At 36.5% G+C, this 17,106-nt stretch overlaps 1 protein-coding gene across 1 annotated transcript in view; it reads left to right on the top strand.

Annotated features, from left to right (window-relative positions):
* The window catches only part of SEMA3A (sema domain, immunoglobulin domain (Ig), short basic domain, secreted, (semaphorin) 3A), a 48,356-nt gene that overhangs the window by 15,246 nt on the left and 16,004 nt on the right, over positions 1-17,106 (top strand). Inside the window, exons 6-9 of the mRNA XM_010140569.1 lie at positions 3-127; positions 5,834-6,053; positions 11,147-11,238; positions 14,159-14,200. Of these exons, the coding sequence (XP_010138871.1) occupies positions 3-127; positions 5,834-6,053; positions 11,147-11,238; positions 14,159-14,200 (479 nt within the window). The remainder of the gene's footprint in view (positions 1-2; positions 128-5,833; positions 6,054-11,146; positions 11,239-14,158; positions 14,201-17,106) is intronic.

Below are 17,106 nucleotides of genomic sequence, written 5' to 3'. Positions count from 1 at the left end.
AGCAGTGTGTATGTACAGCATGACTGATGTGCGGAGGGTATTTCTTGGTCCCTATGCCCACCGAGATGGCCCAAACTACCAGTGGGTACCCTACCAAGGGCGAGTGCCATACCCACGGCCAGGAACTGTAAGTACCTAAGAATTACAGTATTCTAGGAAGGGAAAACCACAGAAAATATTTTCACACATTGCATGGTCCACAAGTTGTGATCCAGGAAAGAAACTGAAAATGGATGGGGTGGCAGAAAGGAAAGCTAACAATTCCTCCAGGTCCAAAATGTACTGATTTTCTTGTAAAGTATGAAACTGCAACAACTTCATTTGGGTTTTAGTTTTGGCATTCATATTAACAACTTCAGCAGAATTTTGAGCAATGGCTGGAGAACGTTACTGAAAGTCAAACGTTTAATAAATTACTCTGCATTATCCTTTCCCTGGAATTTGTCTTTGTTCCAAATATTGCCTGAGTCATTCTTAGTGAGAATGAACAGAAAACAGAGCATCTGCCTGGCTGTTAAGAAACTTTCAATTGTTCTTGACATTAAATCTATTTCTTATTTCTGTAATGGATGATAGAGTGACTATGGTTATTTCTAAATTCCACTAGCATTCTTTAAAATCTATGCTTCTACCTGTTTCTCTGTTTCTAGTTTATGAATGACTAAAATACAGGACATCCGTATTTACAATACCCAGGTGATGTCATCTCTTCCTACAAATACTTAACTGCCCCTCAGTAGTCTAAGAAGATAAGCCATGGGTCAAAAAAACATTAATTGTGTACATTGGGGTATCTCGTTAGCTAGTATAAATCAGCTTCGCCCATTTAAGTTCTGAAACATCATTGCTGAAGACTAAATATATATATACATTTATACATATAAACATGAACACGTAAATGTAAAGAGTGTATCTGTCTATAACATTCTTTTAAAAGTGTCCTTAAATATAAAGCACAAAACAAACCATGAATAACTTTGATCATTTCTTTTAAATTGTCCAGGTTTCTACTTCTCTCTAGTATGTCTTGAAATTGTTCTTTCAAACCTGATCTCTCAACTGATCTCCAGCAGTTAGAAAATATATATTCTCATACTAATGAAAATTACTTCCTAAGTAAAGGAAAACAGTGGCTCCCTGACAGCCAGATTCCTCAGTGCTCCTCACTCCCTCACTACACTGCTAAAGGGATTCCTAATTTATTCCAAAGTTAAAATACAAGCTCTGCAGCGTAGCAGAGGTTTCATTTCTGATTTGATGCTGATTTTTTCTTTTTTTTTTTTGTTACCATAGTTAATGCTGATATGTCAGAGAAGTTTTTTTTTGAAATTGTATTGTTTTAGTCCCTGTGCAAAAACATGAATGAGTGGATATTTTTGGTATTTCTTGTATAGCTAATGTCATCTTTACAGTCTGACAGACTTGATAAATTAGTGTTCATTATTCTGTTTATTTATAGTCCTCTTTGATTCCAGTATTGATTAACCTTTCTAAACAAAACAACAAAAAAAATGTATTATGTAAAACTACAGACAAATAAGAATGAAGAATGTTATTTCTATCACAAAAATAGAGTTAGAGAAAGAACCGACTGCTGGAGAGAGATTGGATGCAGCTCTATTATTCTGAATGCACAACTCAAATATTTGCTCTAGAGACCAGTAACACAGCTCTGCCTGCCTCAGAGCCTGTGGGTTATTCCGAGACTTGTTTGAGGGTCTTCAACTGAGATCCATATGGGAGAAGAATAACTTGATCAAATTCCCAAGAACAAGCAGAAAAGCAGAGACACGAATCCAGCTCCTAATTGGCTAAGTGACCTAAGCCACAAGATCTTTTGCCAAAGCAGGGAAATACAGTTAAGTTACATATACTTTTTTTCTCCCTGGCTTCTCAGAATGGATTTTACCTTTACAGTTTCATTATAAATTACTTATACTAAGATTTTTGAAGGAAGTGTGAAGTTGATTGTATTTCACTGTAAATATTTTTCTTGACTAAAGGTGGATGTGATCCCAGATTATAGACTACATAGCCCTGCAGTTGCATTATTTAGTGTGAGAGGCCATGCCACTGTAAATGATGCTAATTAAAGAGTGGCTGAGACCATCAGTTTCTCCTAGCCTACTCCATTGACTCTAATCTTGGTGTCTATCACTTTGAAAAAGAATTTTTTTCCCCTCACAGTTGCTAAAATCTTTCTATTGTATTAGTAGGATAAAACCGAATTTTAAAACGCAAGACATTTCTGGTTGGAAAGAAGCTTTTTATTTCTAAAGTGATAAAATAGGATGTATTTTCAATGGCTTTGAAGACCTGCTAAGAATAAAGAAAGGTTTTTGAAGTCTCTTTAGATATTGCATTTGTGGCTTCCTTCTCCAAGAAATGGGGAAAGGGAAGAAAGAAACAAAACCTGAGCTTCTTTCAGTTATTCAGTTCCAGATCTCAGTGCATTTAAACATTGCCGATTTTTTTGAAGAATTGATAGGTGAGGTGCCAGTGAACTTCTTGAGCATCTGGTGACTTGTCCAGTACGAGTAAAGACACGGGAAAGATAATGGTCCTTTTGAAAAGTCAGAAAACTTTGTGAACAATTCTACATCAACTTCACAGGATTAAAGGATTATTCCTTTAAGAATACACAATTTTTTCTTTTTTAACTTTTAACAATACTTGGAAGAGGAGGGAGGATTTTTGTATATAACTCATCTTGAATGAGGTATCTCATCCTGAATTCGTCTGACTTCCTGTGAATTCAGCCACAGAACTCATGCTTTCTTTGCTCCATGGTACCGAGAGTCTACCTACAGTTATGACTAAAGCACTTTTTATTTTCTTACCTAAATGTAGCTATTTATTTATTTTGTTGGACTCCCTAGTAGGCCGGTTAGAGGATAGCTTAATTACCTCCTCCTGAGTGATCGAAACTTCTGACAGCATACCGGGAACCAACCACCAAAAGTGGATGTTACATTTAAGAATTCTTTAACTTCACCTGAATCCAAGATCAAGCTCATTTCTCCAAACGTTTTCAGAATATTTGTATTCATGCATATCTTTTGACATCTGAATCTGATGAAGTGCCTTGCTAATTAGCTTGACGTAGACCCACTAATATCAAAAGCAGTAGTATCATTAGTATCCAGGATAATGTCTTTCTTGTGTATCGCGGTTTTGTAACCATAAAAAGAGCAAACATGACAGGACTTTCCTCCCCAGGGCAACTATTCTATTCTATTCTATTCTATTCCATTCCATTCCATTCCATTCCATTCCATTCCATTGCAATCTCTGACTTCGTGAGAGCTGAGATTCTTCTGCAAGTAATTGGGACTGTGGATGAGAAAGATCTCACGTACTGGTGGTGGCCGTTTCACTATGTTGAAACAGGAGGGAATTATAGCAATGGGAGTTTGATTTTGTCTCAGTCAGCTTCCTAAAGCGAGGTGGGATGAATGTGAGCCACAGCCTAGACCAGGTAATGCTCTTTAAACATTAGACATACAGACACAAAGTTACTGTCATTTTTTTTTTTTATTCTCAGAAAACCAGAGGATCCAAGGAGTAATCTGACTCTGAGAACTGGGAGTCTCAATTAAACACATAGAATTATGACACTAATTCTAGTTTGATGATTGTTCTGCATAAAATATTTCTTAGTCAACATTGCTGCAAGTAAAATCCTTTGTTAGAAAATGAGCCAGAAAGTAAATAATCAAGCAATTGAAGCACATCTGAAATTAATTTACTCAAAGCTGAAATGAATATTCATTTACTTTTTTTTTAGTGTTTGCCCAGCTGCAATTAACAATACTTAGTTCTTGTGTAGTGACTTTTATACTTAGAACAGTTTATATATATTACCTAATTAATCATTATCTAATTAATCTAAGTAATTAGTATAGAACGGTAGTTAGAATATTCATAAAAAAGTAAAGCAAACTTAAAACTAAAGTGCAGAATTTTGAATGCAATTTTTGAGACAGATAATAGTTTGACCAATGATTATAAAAAGCCTGCCTGACTTGCTCTTTGTAATATCTCTGTGCAAGAAAACAGGAACATACTACAATAAAAAGGATGAAAAAATGTTGACACAGTAATGTAGGTAACTAAATTGCTTTTCTGCTCCACATGCATTCATCAAATATTCTCCCTCCCTCCCTCCCTCCCTTCCTCCTTTCCTCCCTCCCTTCCTCCTTTCCTCCCTTCCATACCATGTAATGGAACAGAATGCGGGAATTTGCTTACTAACAAATATGCCAAAAAGGGATAATTTACACTTTATATGTCCATGCTGGAAGGGTCCCTTTGCTGAGTATAACAATGACTTCTTTTGACAGCATTGATTTTTTAATTTCGTTTCTGATGAATTATTAATAATTTGGATCAAGGTGATAGCAAAGACAATTGATTTCTTCTGCTGAGTGTCCTGCAAGGTCTGGATTCTTGGTTAATAATATGCTGGCCACTAGGTTTTTAATTTATTTGGAAGATATTCTATATATGGATATAAAGGGCAAATTATCTAGGTCATTTTAACACCTGCTGTTCATATGTCAGGTCCAAATGCCATAAACATTATTATTGCTGGGTTCCAGAGTTTTATACGTCTTAAATAAGTATCTGAGCAGGTTAAGAGTAGGGGACAGCAAGTACTTCTCAAATATCTTTTGACTGGTGATTTGATGCGCTTGTGGCTCATTGTCTTCATCCATTTAACATTACTAACATACTACTAATGCTTACTTTAAAGTAACCTCTAACTGTTCATAAAATGCTGACCAATTCCTCAGAATAGACAAGGACAAATAGTGGTGATTAGCCATAGTCCTCAAGTCACCCCATGAGGACATGCAGTATGTGAAAGTGGAGGAATATTTTTGTGGGTATAAAAGCCATAGTCTTACTACTTCTCCTCTTCTCAGCCTCCATGTTTTGCTCATGTTGGTAGAATGCATGAGGGAATTCTCTGCTTTCCACAGAGTAGAGGCAAAACTATCTGGCCCAGCCACGGCTGTCTAAGAGGGCAAAGGGTCTTTTTACTGTGTTACTTCACAGGGGTGATTTTAACCTCAAGGGGATCCCAACTTTTCTGTTACTGCACGGTACACTACAGTGAGGAGTTATTTCAGTTCTTTAGCGAGAGTGGTTTCACCTAACTGTTCACATTGTCAGTATGATCATTAACACTCTCAAGAGCCTTTTCTTTAGAGAGTAGAGATACATTTAGAACGTGACTCATTTGTTTTGATTTAGTGTAACAGGATCCATGTTACCGGGAATGCATGGATGACACAGGCTTGTTGAGACAAGCAACAGTTTGAAAAGTCTTTAGGACAGGGAATTGTCCCAGCATTTAAGCATTTGGTTCCTAGGAAAGGAATTGATTTTCAGTCAACTTCTGAAGACAGTATTTTGAAGCTAAGACTGTGCATTATTAATTTTCTGTTGTATACATAACCAAATACTGAAATTGTTTGTCTCGTATTGAATGATTCTAGATAATTAAGGATTTATTCCTTCTGCCAATTAAAGATTAATACAAAGCAGTAAATGACTAAAAATCCATTTGCACTGCATAGTGGTAAGAAAAATTATGTGTGAGAATTCATTTACACTCTGTTAACCATATAGATTTAAATCCAAAATGAAAAAAACATAGTCTTATAGTGACAGAATTAACTTTTGCTGTCTGTCATGAAACACTTAGGTCCTTTGTCATATTTAATTATAGACTGCAGTAGGTGGGATGATTGTAATGAAATGGATTTCTAATATGATTCTAGCAATCGTTAATAAAATATAAAACATTTGTTGTTTATAATTCCAGTGTCCCAGTAAAACATTTGGAGGCTTTGATTCCACCAAGGACCTTCCCGATGAAGTTATAACATTTGCAAGAAGTCATCCAGCCATGTACAACCCGGTATTCCCTATCAACAACCGTCCAATCATGATCAAAACAGATGTGGATTACCAGTTCACACAGATAGTAGTAGATCGTGTAGATGCAGAAGATGGCCAATATGATGTGATGTTCATTGGCACAGGTGAGAACTCTTGAATCCTCACTGTGTGCTCCTCCAGACATTATGGAGACATAGATCAGATAATATTTCATATCCTGGAAGACAGAACACTGATTTGTGTTCCAGTGTAGAACTGTGAAAATTTGGGGCAAGACTCAAAACTGTGCATATGGAGAGGTCTTTTTTACATACACTTGCTGTTACAGGTTCAGGCCCTGGCCTGCAGAGCTTAATTCTTTAGGAGCTTTGCCAGCTGGATTAAGATCAAAACACTCTTTTTTCAGCTACTGTTATTAGGGAATTTAGAAATATCTTGACTCATTAATTATAATTTAGTATTAAAATGCAGATTTTGAGGTACTCATTTTGAAGTGCAGCATAAGAAGTATTAACATAAAGGGGACAAGTATCCAGATATGGGAAATATCTTGTGTATTTCAAATACTGCCTTAAGATGCCCAGCTCTTTAGCTAGAAGAGTGCATTGTTTTACTTAAGATGAAGATATCTGGCACATACAAAGTGTTTTAAGAAGAACTGATATTCAAATAGAAATGTGACATCCCTTCCAAAGCATTTGCTGAGTCATACAGCTTGGACATTTTATAAAAGTAGAAACATACACTCAGCAAATACTTTTTTTTTTTCCAGAAAGGTGATAATAATAAATAATAGTCAGAAATTAGCTGGTGTGCATTTGCCTGGGTTCAGGGGCTTCAGAACTATTAGCAGTTGGCGTATCTGCTTCACCTTTGAAGACTTTCCATTAGTTGGCTGGTGTTTCAGTTGTGTTGAGTAAAAGTATTTTAAACTTCTATTGAACATAATTGCTAGTAATTACCCATTGGCATCATGAAGCCAAAACAAATCAAGCCAAAACCCTACTGTTTCTTTTCAGTTTTGGACCAAAAAATTTCTGTCTGTCTGTCTGATAACAATCCAATTTTTGACTTGCTGGTGCACTAGACCTGGGGTCAGATTTCGAAAGCAATAAATCTCCAGGTCTCTTTCATGTTGATACCTGAAATATATTATGAGTAAACTGAGAGCTGATGAAGTTTTGCATACCAAACACAGTGCATGTATAGCAATTCAGAACATTTACTGCAGGAAATGCAGCTCTGCAGAAAGCATTCCAGCTTTTTAAGGCTGTGAACTCATTTATTAGATACCAGTGCTACAGTATGTTCTTGCATAAAACATTGAAAAGTAGTTTCATATGATTTTACACAACACATATATTTTCCATCACACATTAGAGACTTCAATGCAGTGTTTTGTGCCTTTCAACAAGTCTTCTATGACCTGATTCAGCCTGGAAAAAAAATTAATGGCAATACTCCCCTTGGCTGTGACGGGAAGGAACAAACCCTTCAGCATCCAGAGTATGATGCTGAACAAACATAAGGAACTGATTTATGTCTACATCTTGAGCACAAGAGGTGGCATTTATCTCACCAAAGTTTGGCATTCAGTCTAAGAAAGATGCCTTGGCTTCTGCAACAGAAAGATAAATGCTTCCAAAGAGAGATTCCTTGTACTTTCTTGAGACTTCTATTAGACTAAGATGAATAATTATGCAGAAGTTCCTGTCTGTTTTCAGACAGCGCAGGAAGACTTACTTAAACCTGAGCTAAAGCTTATAGAGAGTTATCATTGTGATAGTGGCTCCTATCTAAATTAGTCAGGGAAAGTCTCCCTCTGAAAATGCCCCAATGTTATCTAGCTCTTACCTTTGAGTTGGAAATTTAGGCTCTCGCTTGATTCCCTAAACCACTAATATTCAGGTGTGTGGTAAGTGCTCTGGATCCCACCCAACATTGCCGATAGTTATGCCCAAGAACTGCAAAGATAAGTGTTGGAAGATTATTACTTGTGCTTGCCAAAAGAGGTTTCAGCACTAAAACCCCAGCTTTGTAAGTGCAGTGATAAAATTTCTTGAAATATAACTTCTGTCCATAGAAACTGTTCTTTTTCCAGCAGGAGGTTATACCCTCATGGGACAAGAACAGGCGTTACAACATGTGCTTGGATCTGGGTCACAAAAGATGCTCCACTCTCCTCTGAGCTCGCTGTCCTTATTGTGGTTTTCAGAATGAGGAAAGAGCATCCTCCACACAGGAGAAAGGAAAAGAGGCAGATCTGAGGCCCTTCCTGCCTTTTGCTGGAAAGCTGCGCTGAGCCGGCTGGTCAAAGTCAAAGGAACCAGAAACAGATACACAATCATGCATAATACATCTTCCCCAAACAGAGAACAAACCAGGGAGCAGATTAGGGACTCCAGTCACAGTCCAGTTTCCCACTTGATGATCTGAACCTGTGACAAAACCAGAATTACGCTCTCCTGGGGTATGACTGGTTTTTTCTGTGCAGGTCTGTCCCATCAGATTAGATACTTCTCTCTGTATTTTCCCATTGCTGTTTCAGCAATCTACATTATTCCCACACGCTGCTGAACTTCGGTATGTTGAAGAAATACTTTTTTTTTCCTTTTCATTGAATAACTGATGATAATCGAACAAAACATAATTAATAGCCACCCAGTGTGGTCACATTTTCCTTTCCTGTGGGTGAAATCTTTAGCTGAGCAGTTTCTTTCCCACTGTGATTGCACCAGTGTTTCACAATGGAAATAAAATCGTATCAGCATGCTTGAAATTATATCAGAAAAAAACAGGATTTAAGATATGCACTTAATGCATATCCTGAGTGTCTGATGTTTGGGATGGTTTGGCACAGTCAATGTGCATCTGTCAGTAAAGCAAATTAATAACAGTAATCTTATCTTACTGAGCAGAGCCTATTGATCCTAAAGGAGAAGCCTGATTCCGTTTGTGTGAAATTGTTTGAAATACTACTCTGTAAAACTTGATCTAGAGCTGAGATAACACCCCACTTTGGTACCTGTGGCCTGACCAGAGTCGCCTTAGTGATTAACACAGTGTATCTTTGACCTCAGAGGATTTCTCAAGCATCAAGAGACTGGTAATTGTTGCAAGATCCACTTAAAAGTCAGGCCTTTTTTGAAACAACACTGTGTGGAGAACTCCTGCCTGCTCAGTGCCCGCTGAGGCTCCACAGTTTCCCTTGTGCTGTTTCATCAAAAATTCCCTTGTATTTCTAGAAGATGGAATTTACGGATTGTATCTGAGGGCAGCCATAGTTCAACACAGAACACAGTCATGACACGTTGCTACGCTGTTATATTTACTAGATCAGAATTATCTATTTTTACCCCTAAAATGTGTTTTCCTGAAAACCAGTCATCAAATTATCAGTGTAATTAAGGAAATGAACTCATCCATCAAATTACAAGCATAACTAATGTTAAATTACCTGTTGTCCTGAATAACTCTCTTGTAGAAATGTGTCGTTTTAAGGTTTATATTGCATTTGTTCTGTATTGTTCTAGTATTTCTTGAGTTAAATATACTCAATCAGTAGCAGTAACCATAATGAAAACTGCTTGTAAAATGACCTATCTAGTATATTTTACTACTCTAGTATTTTCATGTAGGCGCTTGAATAAAAAGAAACATGTGCTTTGCCTTGATGTTGCTGTTTTAAAAAAAGAACCAGTTTTTCTTTTTTAAAAAAGAATATATGAGTTTGTGACTAATGAAATAAAACAGTGATGTGCATATTTTGTGGGAAAAAAAATCACTTCTTTCTAAGCTTCCAAAATTACGTATTTAGAAACCAACATCTGTTTAAAGGGGAGCAGATGGAAAAATGAAAATCTCAGTTCTACAAGATATTCTAGGGTTTCTAGAATATTTTAATCCAAATTCATGTAAAGAAGTTGAAATATGAGAATTTTCTTATGAGATCGATATATTTTAAGTTAGTCACCTTATAAAAACATTTTTAACCTGCATAATCTATTTTATTTTAATTTTATATGCATTTTCAACATTTAAGAGGTGAGTTGTCATCTTTTTAATCAGAAATTTCAAGTAACACATATGAATATATTTACATACAAATTATGTTTAGATTTTGTGTAACTGATGGTTAATTCTTGTTTTGAGAGTGTTCACCTTCATAGTTCTGCTACTTTGAGGGTTCTATCCATTTGAAATGCTTTATATTTTCCTGAATGATTACTGCTATAGAATGTACAACGTGAGAAGTCCTCAGAGCTGTTATTGCTACGATACATTTACATGGCACTGCTCTTGGCTGGTTAAAAAGAAAAGTCACCTTCAGCGTGTTTCCATTTCAGAGAGCCTGCAGTCATGTACACCACCCTAGAAATGATTCCCTTTTGTTGTTGTTGTTGTTCCCTGAAAATTCTGTTCATGGAAGCAAACAAATAAATCACAGATGCAGAAGCTGTAAAACAGAGGTTGTCTTAAGTCTCAGCCATATTCTCAAAACCAAAAGCTGGAGCTCTGGAACTTCAAGCATTGACCTTGTTCGTGTTAAAGCCAATTACAAAAATCCAAGACTGTAAATGTTGTAGTATTAAAATGCTGGCACACACCTATTTCTGAACAGAAGACACAAGCTATATTGCATTTTACCCCTCAGTGAAGACCAGTATCTAACATAGAGAAATATAGTTGCCTCAATGGGTTTATACATCTTAGGTACTTCATTTGACGTAGGGAAAAACAGCTTCATCTAACGCTTAATCTGCGTAACAACATTTGTCCAGATGTTTTTGTATCCATACTGAGCCTTCTGACAGCATCTTCATATGTATTTTAAGAATGACAAACATCATATTCAAAATGGACCATAAAACATGGCTGGATAAATTTACCGCATTTCCTCCCTCAATTAAATGACTGAAACATCTGTCATTTTATAGTGTCACTTAAAGAGTATTTCAGTCCTTTTCATTCTTTAATAACTGTAGTAGTTATTTGTTTGTCTTCTTTGTTGCATTTTGATACGTGGAAGACTTCAGTGACATGTCCTACTGAAATTCAGGGTTTTTCTAGGTTATTTTAAATAGCAGTAGGTATTTTAAACAACAAATACTCAGATACGTGAGTTCACAATCTTTATATGTAAAATAATTACATACTACAAGAAAGTGGCTGCTCTGAAACTGAAGTATGCATCTTAAGAACCTGAAAACATTTTCTTTTTTTTTTTTTCCCCAAGATATTGGAACAGTTCTTAAAGTGGTTTCAATTCCTAAGGAGACTTGGCATGATTTAGAGGAAGTCTTGCTGGAAGAAATGACAGTCTTTCGGGTAAGTGCGGCTAAATTTCAAGTGTCAGGTTGTAGATTTCTCTGTGGACAGCTGCAAACTAAACTTCTTGCAGTGTAGCCAAGGAATAGCCTGGCATAGCCCTCTAATGAGCTTGTCATGTAGAGGCCCAGACGCTAGTCAAAATAAACCTTGAAACTTTCAGTGCTAGGTGGAGGGTAATGATAAAATAAATGACATTCTGGGCTCTTGTTTTACAGTTTAAAAAGTAAGTTAGTATCTCTGAATCTCAGAGCTATTACGTTCTGTAGTTCAATATGTGTCTGTGCAATCCTGAGAATAACGCCTGTGTTTTCTCCTGCAAAGATATGCAATATGCAGATTTTATAACTGCATCAACTCTTAACACTATCCAGTCTATCAGCATAGTGTAACGAGGAAGATACTTTAGGGAAAAAAGGGTGATCTGCACAGAGTTCTTGTGCCTAATAATCTGAGAAACAAAGAAAGTGTTTACATTTTTAAAGGTGGCTTTAGAGTCTCATTTTCATGACACAAGACACCTTAAACACCCCTAATCTTTAGTACCTTTTTGTGAAAATCAATCCCTTCCATTTTTCCTAGCTCAGCCACCTAAAATACATGGCATCCTATAGGCACTCATGCAAGTCGAGGCTGAGTAAACCTTTCAAAGGCTTTCCAGACAGAACCCAGGGATGTCTTGTGTTTTGTACACAACAACGAATCATTTACATTCCCCATGCTATTCTTTTTGTCAGTGCTGGTTTATGGCACCATTTCACAGGCTCCAGGCTTTCAGGGGGGTTGATACCTAGCTGGGAGGGTGAGGTTAATCTGACAGTGTGAAGACGGTGCTTGCATGGTCAGAGAGCCCCGCATCATGTGGCCTCGCTCCAGATGTGCTGACAAGGCCTGTGCTCTGAACCTGTCACGGGGGCTCACCTACCATGTCCTCATGATGCTCAGGTGCCATGCCTTTATCTTTGGTTTCTGAAGAAAAACAACATTTCTAAACAGACCTTGTATATCTTTGTATATCGTTTCTATATCTTTTTAATATTTTTTACTTATGGTCAGACTTGTCTTTACTGGTGCCAACCTTGCTCAGAAAACACTGGTCTGAGTGCAAGATACTGCTGAAAAATGGGTATCTCTGTTTCTGCAATCTATGGGTCTTTTGACGGTAGAAATGTGGAGGGTTTTTTTTTCATTTTTTTAACAGAAAAATAAAGTAGAAACTGTGAGGAGAAAATGAGACAAGTAATTTGTGGCTCCCAGCTTTTTTCCTTTTTTCTACACGCAAAAGTCATTACATTAATGCAGGGTAATTTGGCAATTGTTGATAATGTATGAGTCTCTTCCCTAAATCAAGTAGAAGTGCCAAGCTAAAGGAGAGGAATGTAAAATTGAAAGAAAGAAAACAAATGGAGTGAAAGTTTTATTTCAGAAAGGCTTTGCAGAAGTAGAATGGTTAATGGCAAATCCAAATCTAGTGTTTTCCTTTATAACTATTCATTACACAAAATGATTTTGGCGTTCTGATTTACTTGAAAGCTCCTTCATGTCCTTTGGCATGTGTTTATCCCTAAAAAGGACATTAATGTATTTCAGTGGAATAAACAGAATTTGTATGCGTTAGATATGGATCTTCCAATAGGAAATTTGCAATAGGAAATTATACGTCTCTTAACCAAATACGTTTCCTTTAGTTACTAAAGAGCCTACATGCATCATAACAATGTATTTTGATGCTTAAACTGCAATGCACTGATCACAATTTTTTAAATTAATAATTCCATGAAACAGAAAGTCTTCCATATCTATTACACAGGTATTGCATATCTATTACATGTCTTTTAACCCTATTTGTGCCATATTTCTCTGAACAGCTGAGCAAGCAAACAAACGAGTTCAATTTTCATTCAAATGTTACATTTAATTGATGTTTCATAATATAAGGCATAATTTGTAAAGGCAAATCCACATGCCTAAAATCCACTGACCCATATCAAATTCTCTCAGGATAAGCAAGCTGAAAGCTACACAGGTGTAAAAGCTTAATAAAGACTTTATTAATGTATATAACCAAAAGTATGATGCGTGGGATCAAAGGCAGATTTTTAGGTGGAATAAAGTTCATACAGAATTGACTTGTTCACTCTGTAACCAAATTATACCACTGTTACTCTCAGGATTAAAATCCTTTCAAGTAGCTGGGCCTAAAAGGTGTAACAGACTTTTAATAAAACTAAACATACTTCTTCTGTTAAATAACTCCTAGAGTCTCTCATGTAAGAAACTAGATAATGGTTTGACATCTGCTTGCTATACATAAGGAAGTGTAGACTTAGCTAGGAGGACAATAACTCTTCCAGTGTCCCATTAGGTTGATTAAATAACGAGTATTCCAGGGTACAAAAACCTCTTGCCAGTTTTAGTTCTGTGTTCTGCAAATACGAGTAACTTCTTTGCATGTGAATAGTGTGGTGCAGTCAACAAGTTTGTCTTTGGGATTAAGGCTTCTTCTCATGAATAAAATTTCACACACTGATATGGTTAAAATATGTTGCTTATTTCAGTGTTATCACCTTTAATATATAGTATCTACGTATTTTGATACAGCCATTATTATTTTCATGTTACCTTGAAGTTGTTTAAATGCAGTTTTAATATTAAGTGCAAAATTAATTTCAATATGTGAAACTAGTAACAAAGTAATCACAATGAAACTGTAATAATAATTGAAAATTATGTTCACTATCATCCAAATACGTACCTGCATTCTAATTCACTTACAGCTAGAAACTATTCCACTGCAAAAGACAACATGAAGCAGTATTACTAAAGAGTGTCTAGTTTAATTTCAGGGTTTCTATGTTGGGTAAATAGCATGAATTTTTATAGAGTTTGTTTTATATTTTAACTCTTTTTTCTTCCCTAGGAACCCACTGTTATTTCAGCAATGAAGATTTCAACAAAACAGGTATTATGTGCACAAACTTTAAATCACTTTTAAATATTTATTGGTCTCTGTCTTTTAGAGACAGTAACTTGGCAGTCAGCAGAGACATATTAATTACAGCAGCAGCATCCCATCCCTTTACATAAACATCAGTAGTTTCTCAGGAAAATGTGACATGCAAAGGAGAAAGAAAAAGTTTAGTTTGTGTTACTTACTGGTAAGGTGGAAACTAAACACAAACTAACCAGCTGTCTGTGGGATCTCTAAAAAAAAAGTAAATTCCACATTATGGAATGTTCTCATGACAGAGAAGCTGTTCAAAAGGAGTGGCCAGACTTGGTCCCTTGCTTTTATGGGACTGGTTCTAGTCTCTGTAGCAATAGTCCAGGACAAAATGCAGATAGTGGAAGCAAAAACTGGAAATTAGACATCTCCTGGCTTTCTGTCCAATGCCCATTCCATTCCTGAATAGACACCGTTCAGCTTTAACAAAGAGGGTAGCTCTGATTTGGTCCAAATTTTTCTTTGCCTTCTGGTTCAGTCCAGAATATACATTTCCTACTGTCTGTTGAGTCCACTAATTACTAACTTCTTAGAGAAAAGACATATATTACCACTTTTGTTGTGGACCAGACCATAAGTAAAATGAATTGAAATTCTTGATGGGTGGAGGTAAAGTTTGTCTTATTTACAGCAGAGGTTATTCCTGCATTTCTGAGAAAATACAGGCAATCATTATTAGGCTTCTTTGTGAAAGAGTTATGTAGTCATGCAAAGAACATTGGATTGCAGTCCAGGAGTGCAGTGGGTATCAGGGGCCTATCTTCCAGTTCTGCCTGGAATTAAGTAGATGGATCCCAGCTACTTGTCATTTCCTGTCTCAGAAATCTAAGACATAGAATTTAGTGTCAGATTTAACATAATAAACCTTTTTAGCTTTTTCTTTATCATATTTCTGTTGATTTGGAGCCTATTTTGGTAAATACAAGCAACTTACCCACACATTAATTTTTCCATTAATGTCATTGTAAAGAAGATATTTGATATTACACCAGGACTGGGTGCACTAAAAACTGTGTGTGTTATAAATAAGTATTAGCTAACTCATTTACTTCACTCTATATGTTATTAAACAGAAGTTGAATTCATTCTGTAACAGACAGAGCCCAATATTATGTTTGAAATGCTACATTTTTAACTTAGAATTCATGTATTTAGGAATCTTGTCTGAAAATGTTCATGTATTTGACAGAATACATTTTATTTGGGAACACTCTCCTAAGAGAGTTTACCACCTAAAACAACAAAAATGGCAGGGGATAAAAGATGCACTGTTGAATACCGCGATATTTAAAACCAAACCTGCCAAGTTCTATAAATGTTCACGTCATACCAAAATGCTCTGCTTTGGATTATTTTTACAAGTCCATTCCCTTAAACCAGCCAATCATATTTGATAATGGGCCATGCATGCATTTTTGTACAACTTCTTCTTAAAACATCTTTAGTTATTCAGGAGAGATTACAATTTCCCCTGAGACTTTTGAAAACAAATTTACACTTCCAAAATTATCTAAAGATAAAAAAGAGCATAAAACACAAGTTATGCAGGCAGCGTTAAACTCATGAAAAATCAAGCAGCCTCAGGGTAAAAACGACAGAATCATGATGCAGTATGACAAGCTTTTGGCACTGTGTCTCTGCATCAAACAAGGGTATGGCAACATGTTTCCATTATACATTTATGATTTTAAAATACTGTAGTTTTATAACTCCAACACTTTACTCTTGTGTTCTGCTAAGCAGGGTGTTTTTCATATAAACAGCATGATAATTCTATGCATTGTAGGAAGCAAGAGCATGAATTGTAAACAGTTAAACTGGCATGTCCTCTTCAATAACTTTAAAGCAATCACTTCATCCTAAAGACCAAAATCTACAAACCCTTCAGGATCAGAACTTAGCGTACGGTTTAAGTTATATAAAACTCCAAGGCTCCAATGCCTCTCTCTCTGAGTATGAATTTGGCCCTCAAGTGAGAGGGACTTTGAGCAAGGAAACTCAGCCTATATGTGCGAAACTAAGCCTTGATACAGGCCTGGCAGGAATTATATTTTCTTGCTGAAACTAGGTGTTCTTCTGGTTGGGTTCAGAACCCTAGGCTTGTGTAACCTTATCACCCGAACAACCTATGCATGGTTAGTAATAGATGCAAACTGTCAGAGGACGGCAACTAGAGCCACTGTGGCACCTTGAAGCTGCCTAAATTCACAGTTCTGGGGCAGCCAGGCTTGCAGAGAGCCCCTGGCTACCACTTAGCCCTGAGCTTGTCAGGTAGGGCTCCATGTTCTTTCTCTTGATTTAAAAAAGTGGAAGCAGGGCAGAAAGTCAGTCCTGGCTTTCAGTCAAAGGTGACTCTGTGGAGGAAGGTCCCATCTTTTTACTGGGGTCAGGTTTGTGGTGCTGTTTCAAAAAGCCATTGGATTTTCTAAGATGGGAAGAAAGGAGATTCTTGGCTCATACAGGCCAGACCCTTGTCTGGAGAACTGCTACAAGGAGCTTTTGTTTCTCCTCCAAAAGATTCTCAAAGGCAAGGCAGAGACCTCCAGAAAGAACCTAGTGACTACTTTTAGAGTATTTTTCACAAAGTACTGAATTTTATTCGTAGATTGCTATTTCTGTCCAAGGTGACCTTACAGAAAGGACCAGCTCAAAATGGATATGTCACTTATCAGCCCCCTGATCTATTCTGCTTCTGTTAGTTTTCAAGACATAAAATTAAATTAAATGGGATTTGGGCCTCATGCTCCCTAAAGCTCCTTTTAAAATTTTGCCTAAGTTCTTCTTTTTAAGCATTAACAGTTTTCAATCTCTCTTTTCAAAATGGCAAATGGAAAATTCTCAGTTATCTCTGACGTCTAGGGAAA

The sequence above is a fragment of the Buceros rhinoceros genome, unplaced genomic scaffold, assembly GCF_000710305.1.
Source record: "Buceros rhinoceros silvestris isolate BGI_N320 unplaced genomic scaffold, ASM71030v1 scaffold5557, whole genome shotgun sequence".
Lineage (NCBI taxonomy): Eukaryota > Metazoa > Chordata > Aves > Bucerotiformes > Bucerotidae > Buceros > Buceros rhinoceros.
Note: the sequence above shows the minus strand (reverse complement) of the source record. Positions and strands in the feature narration are given on the sequence as shown.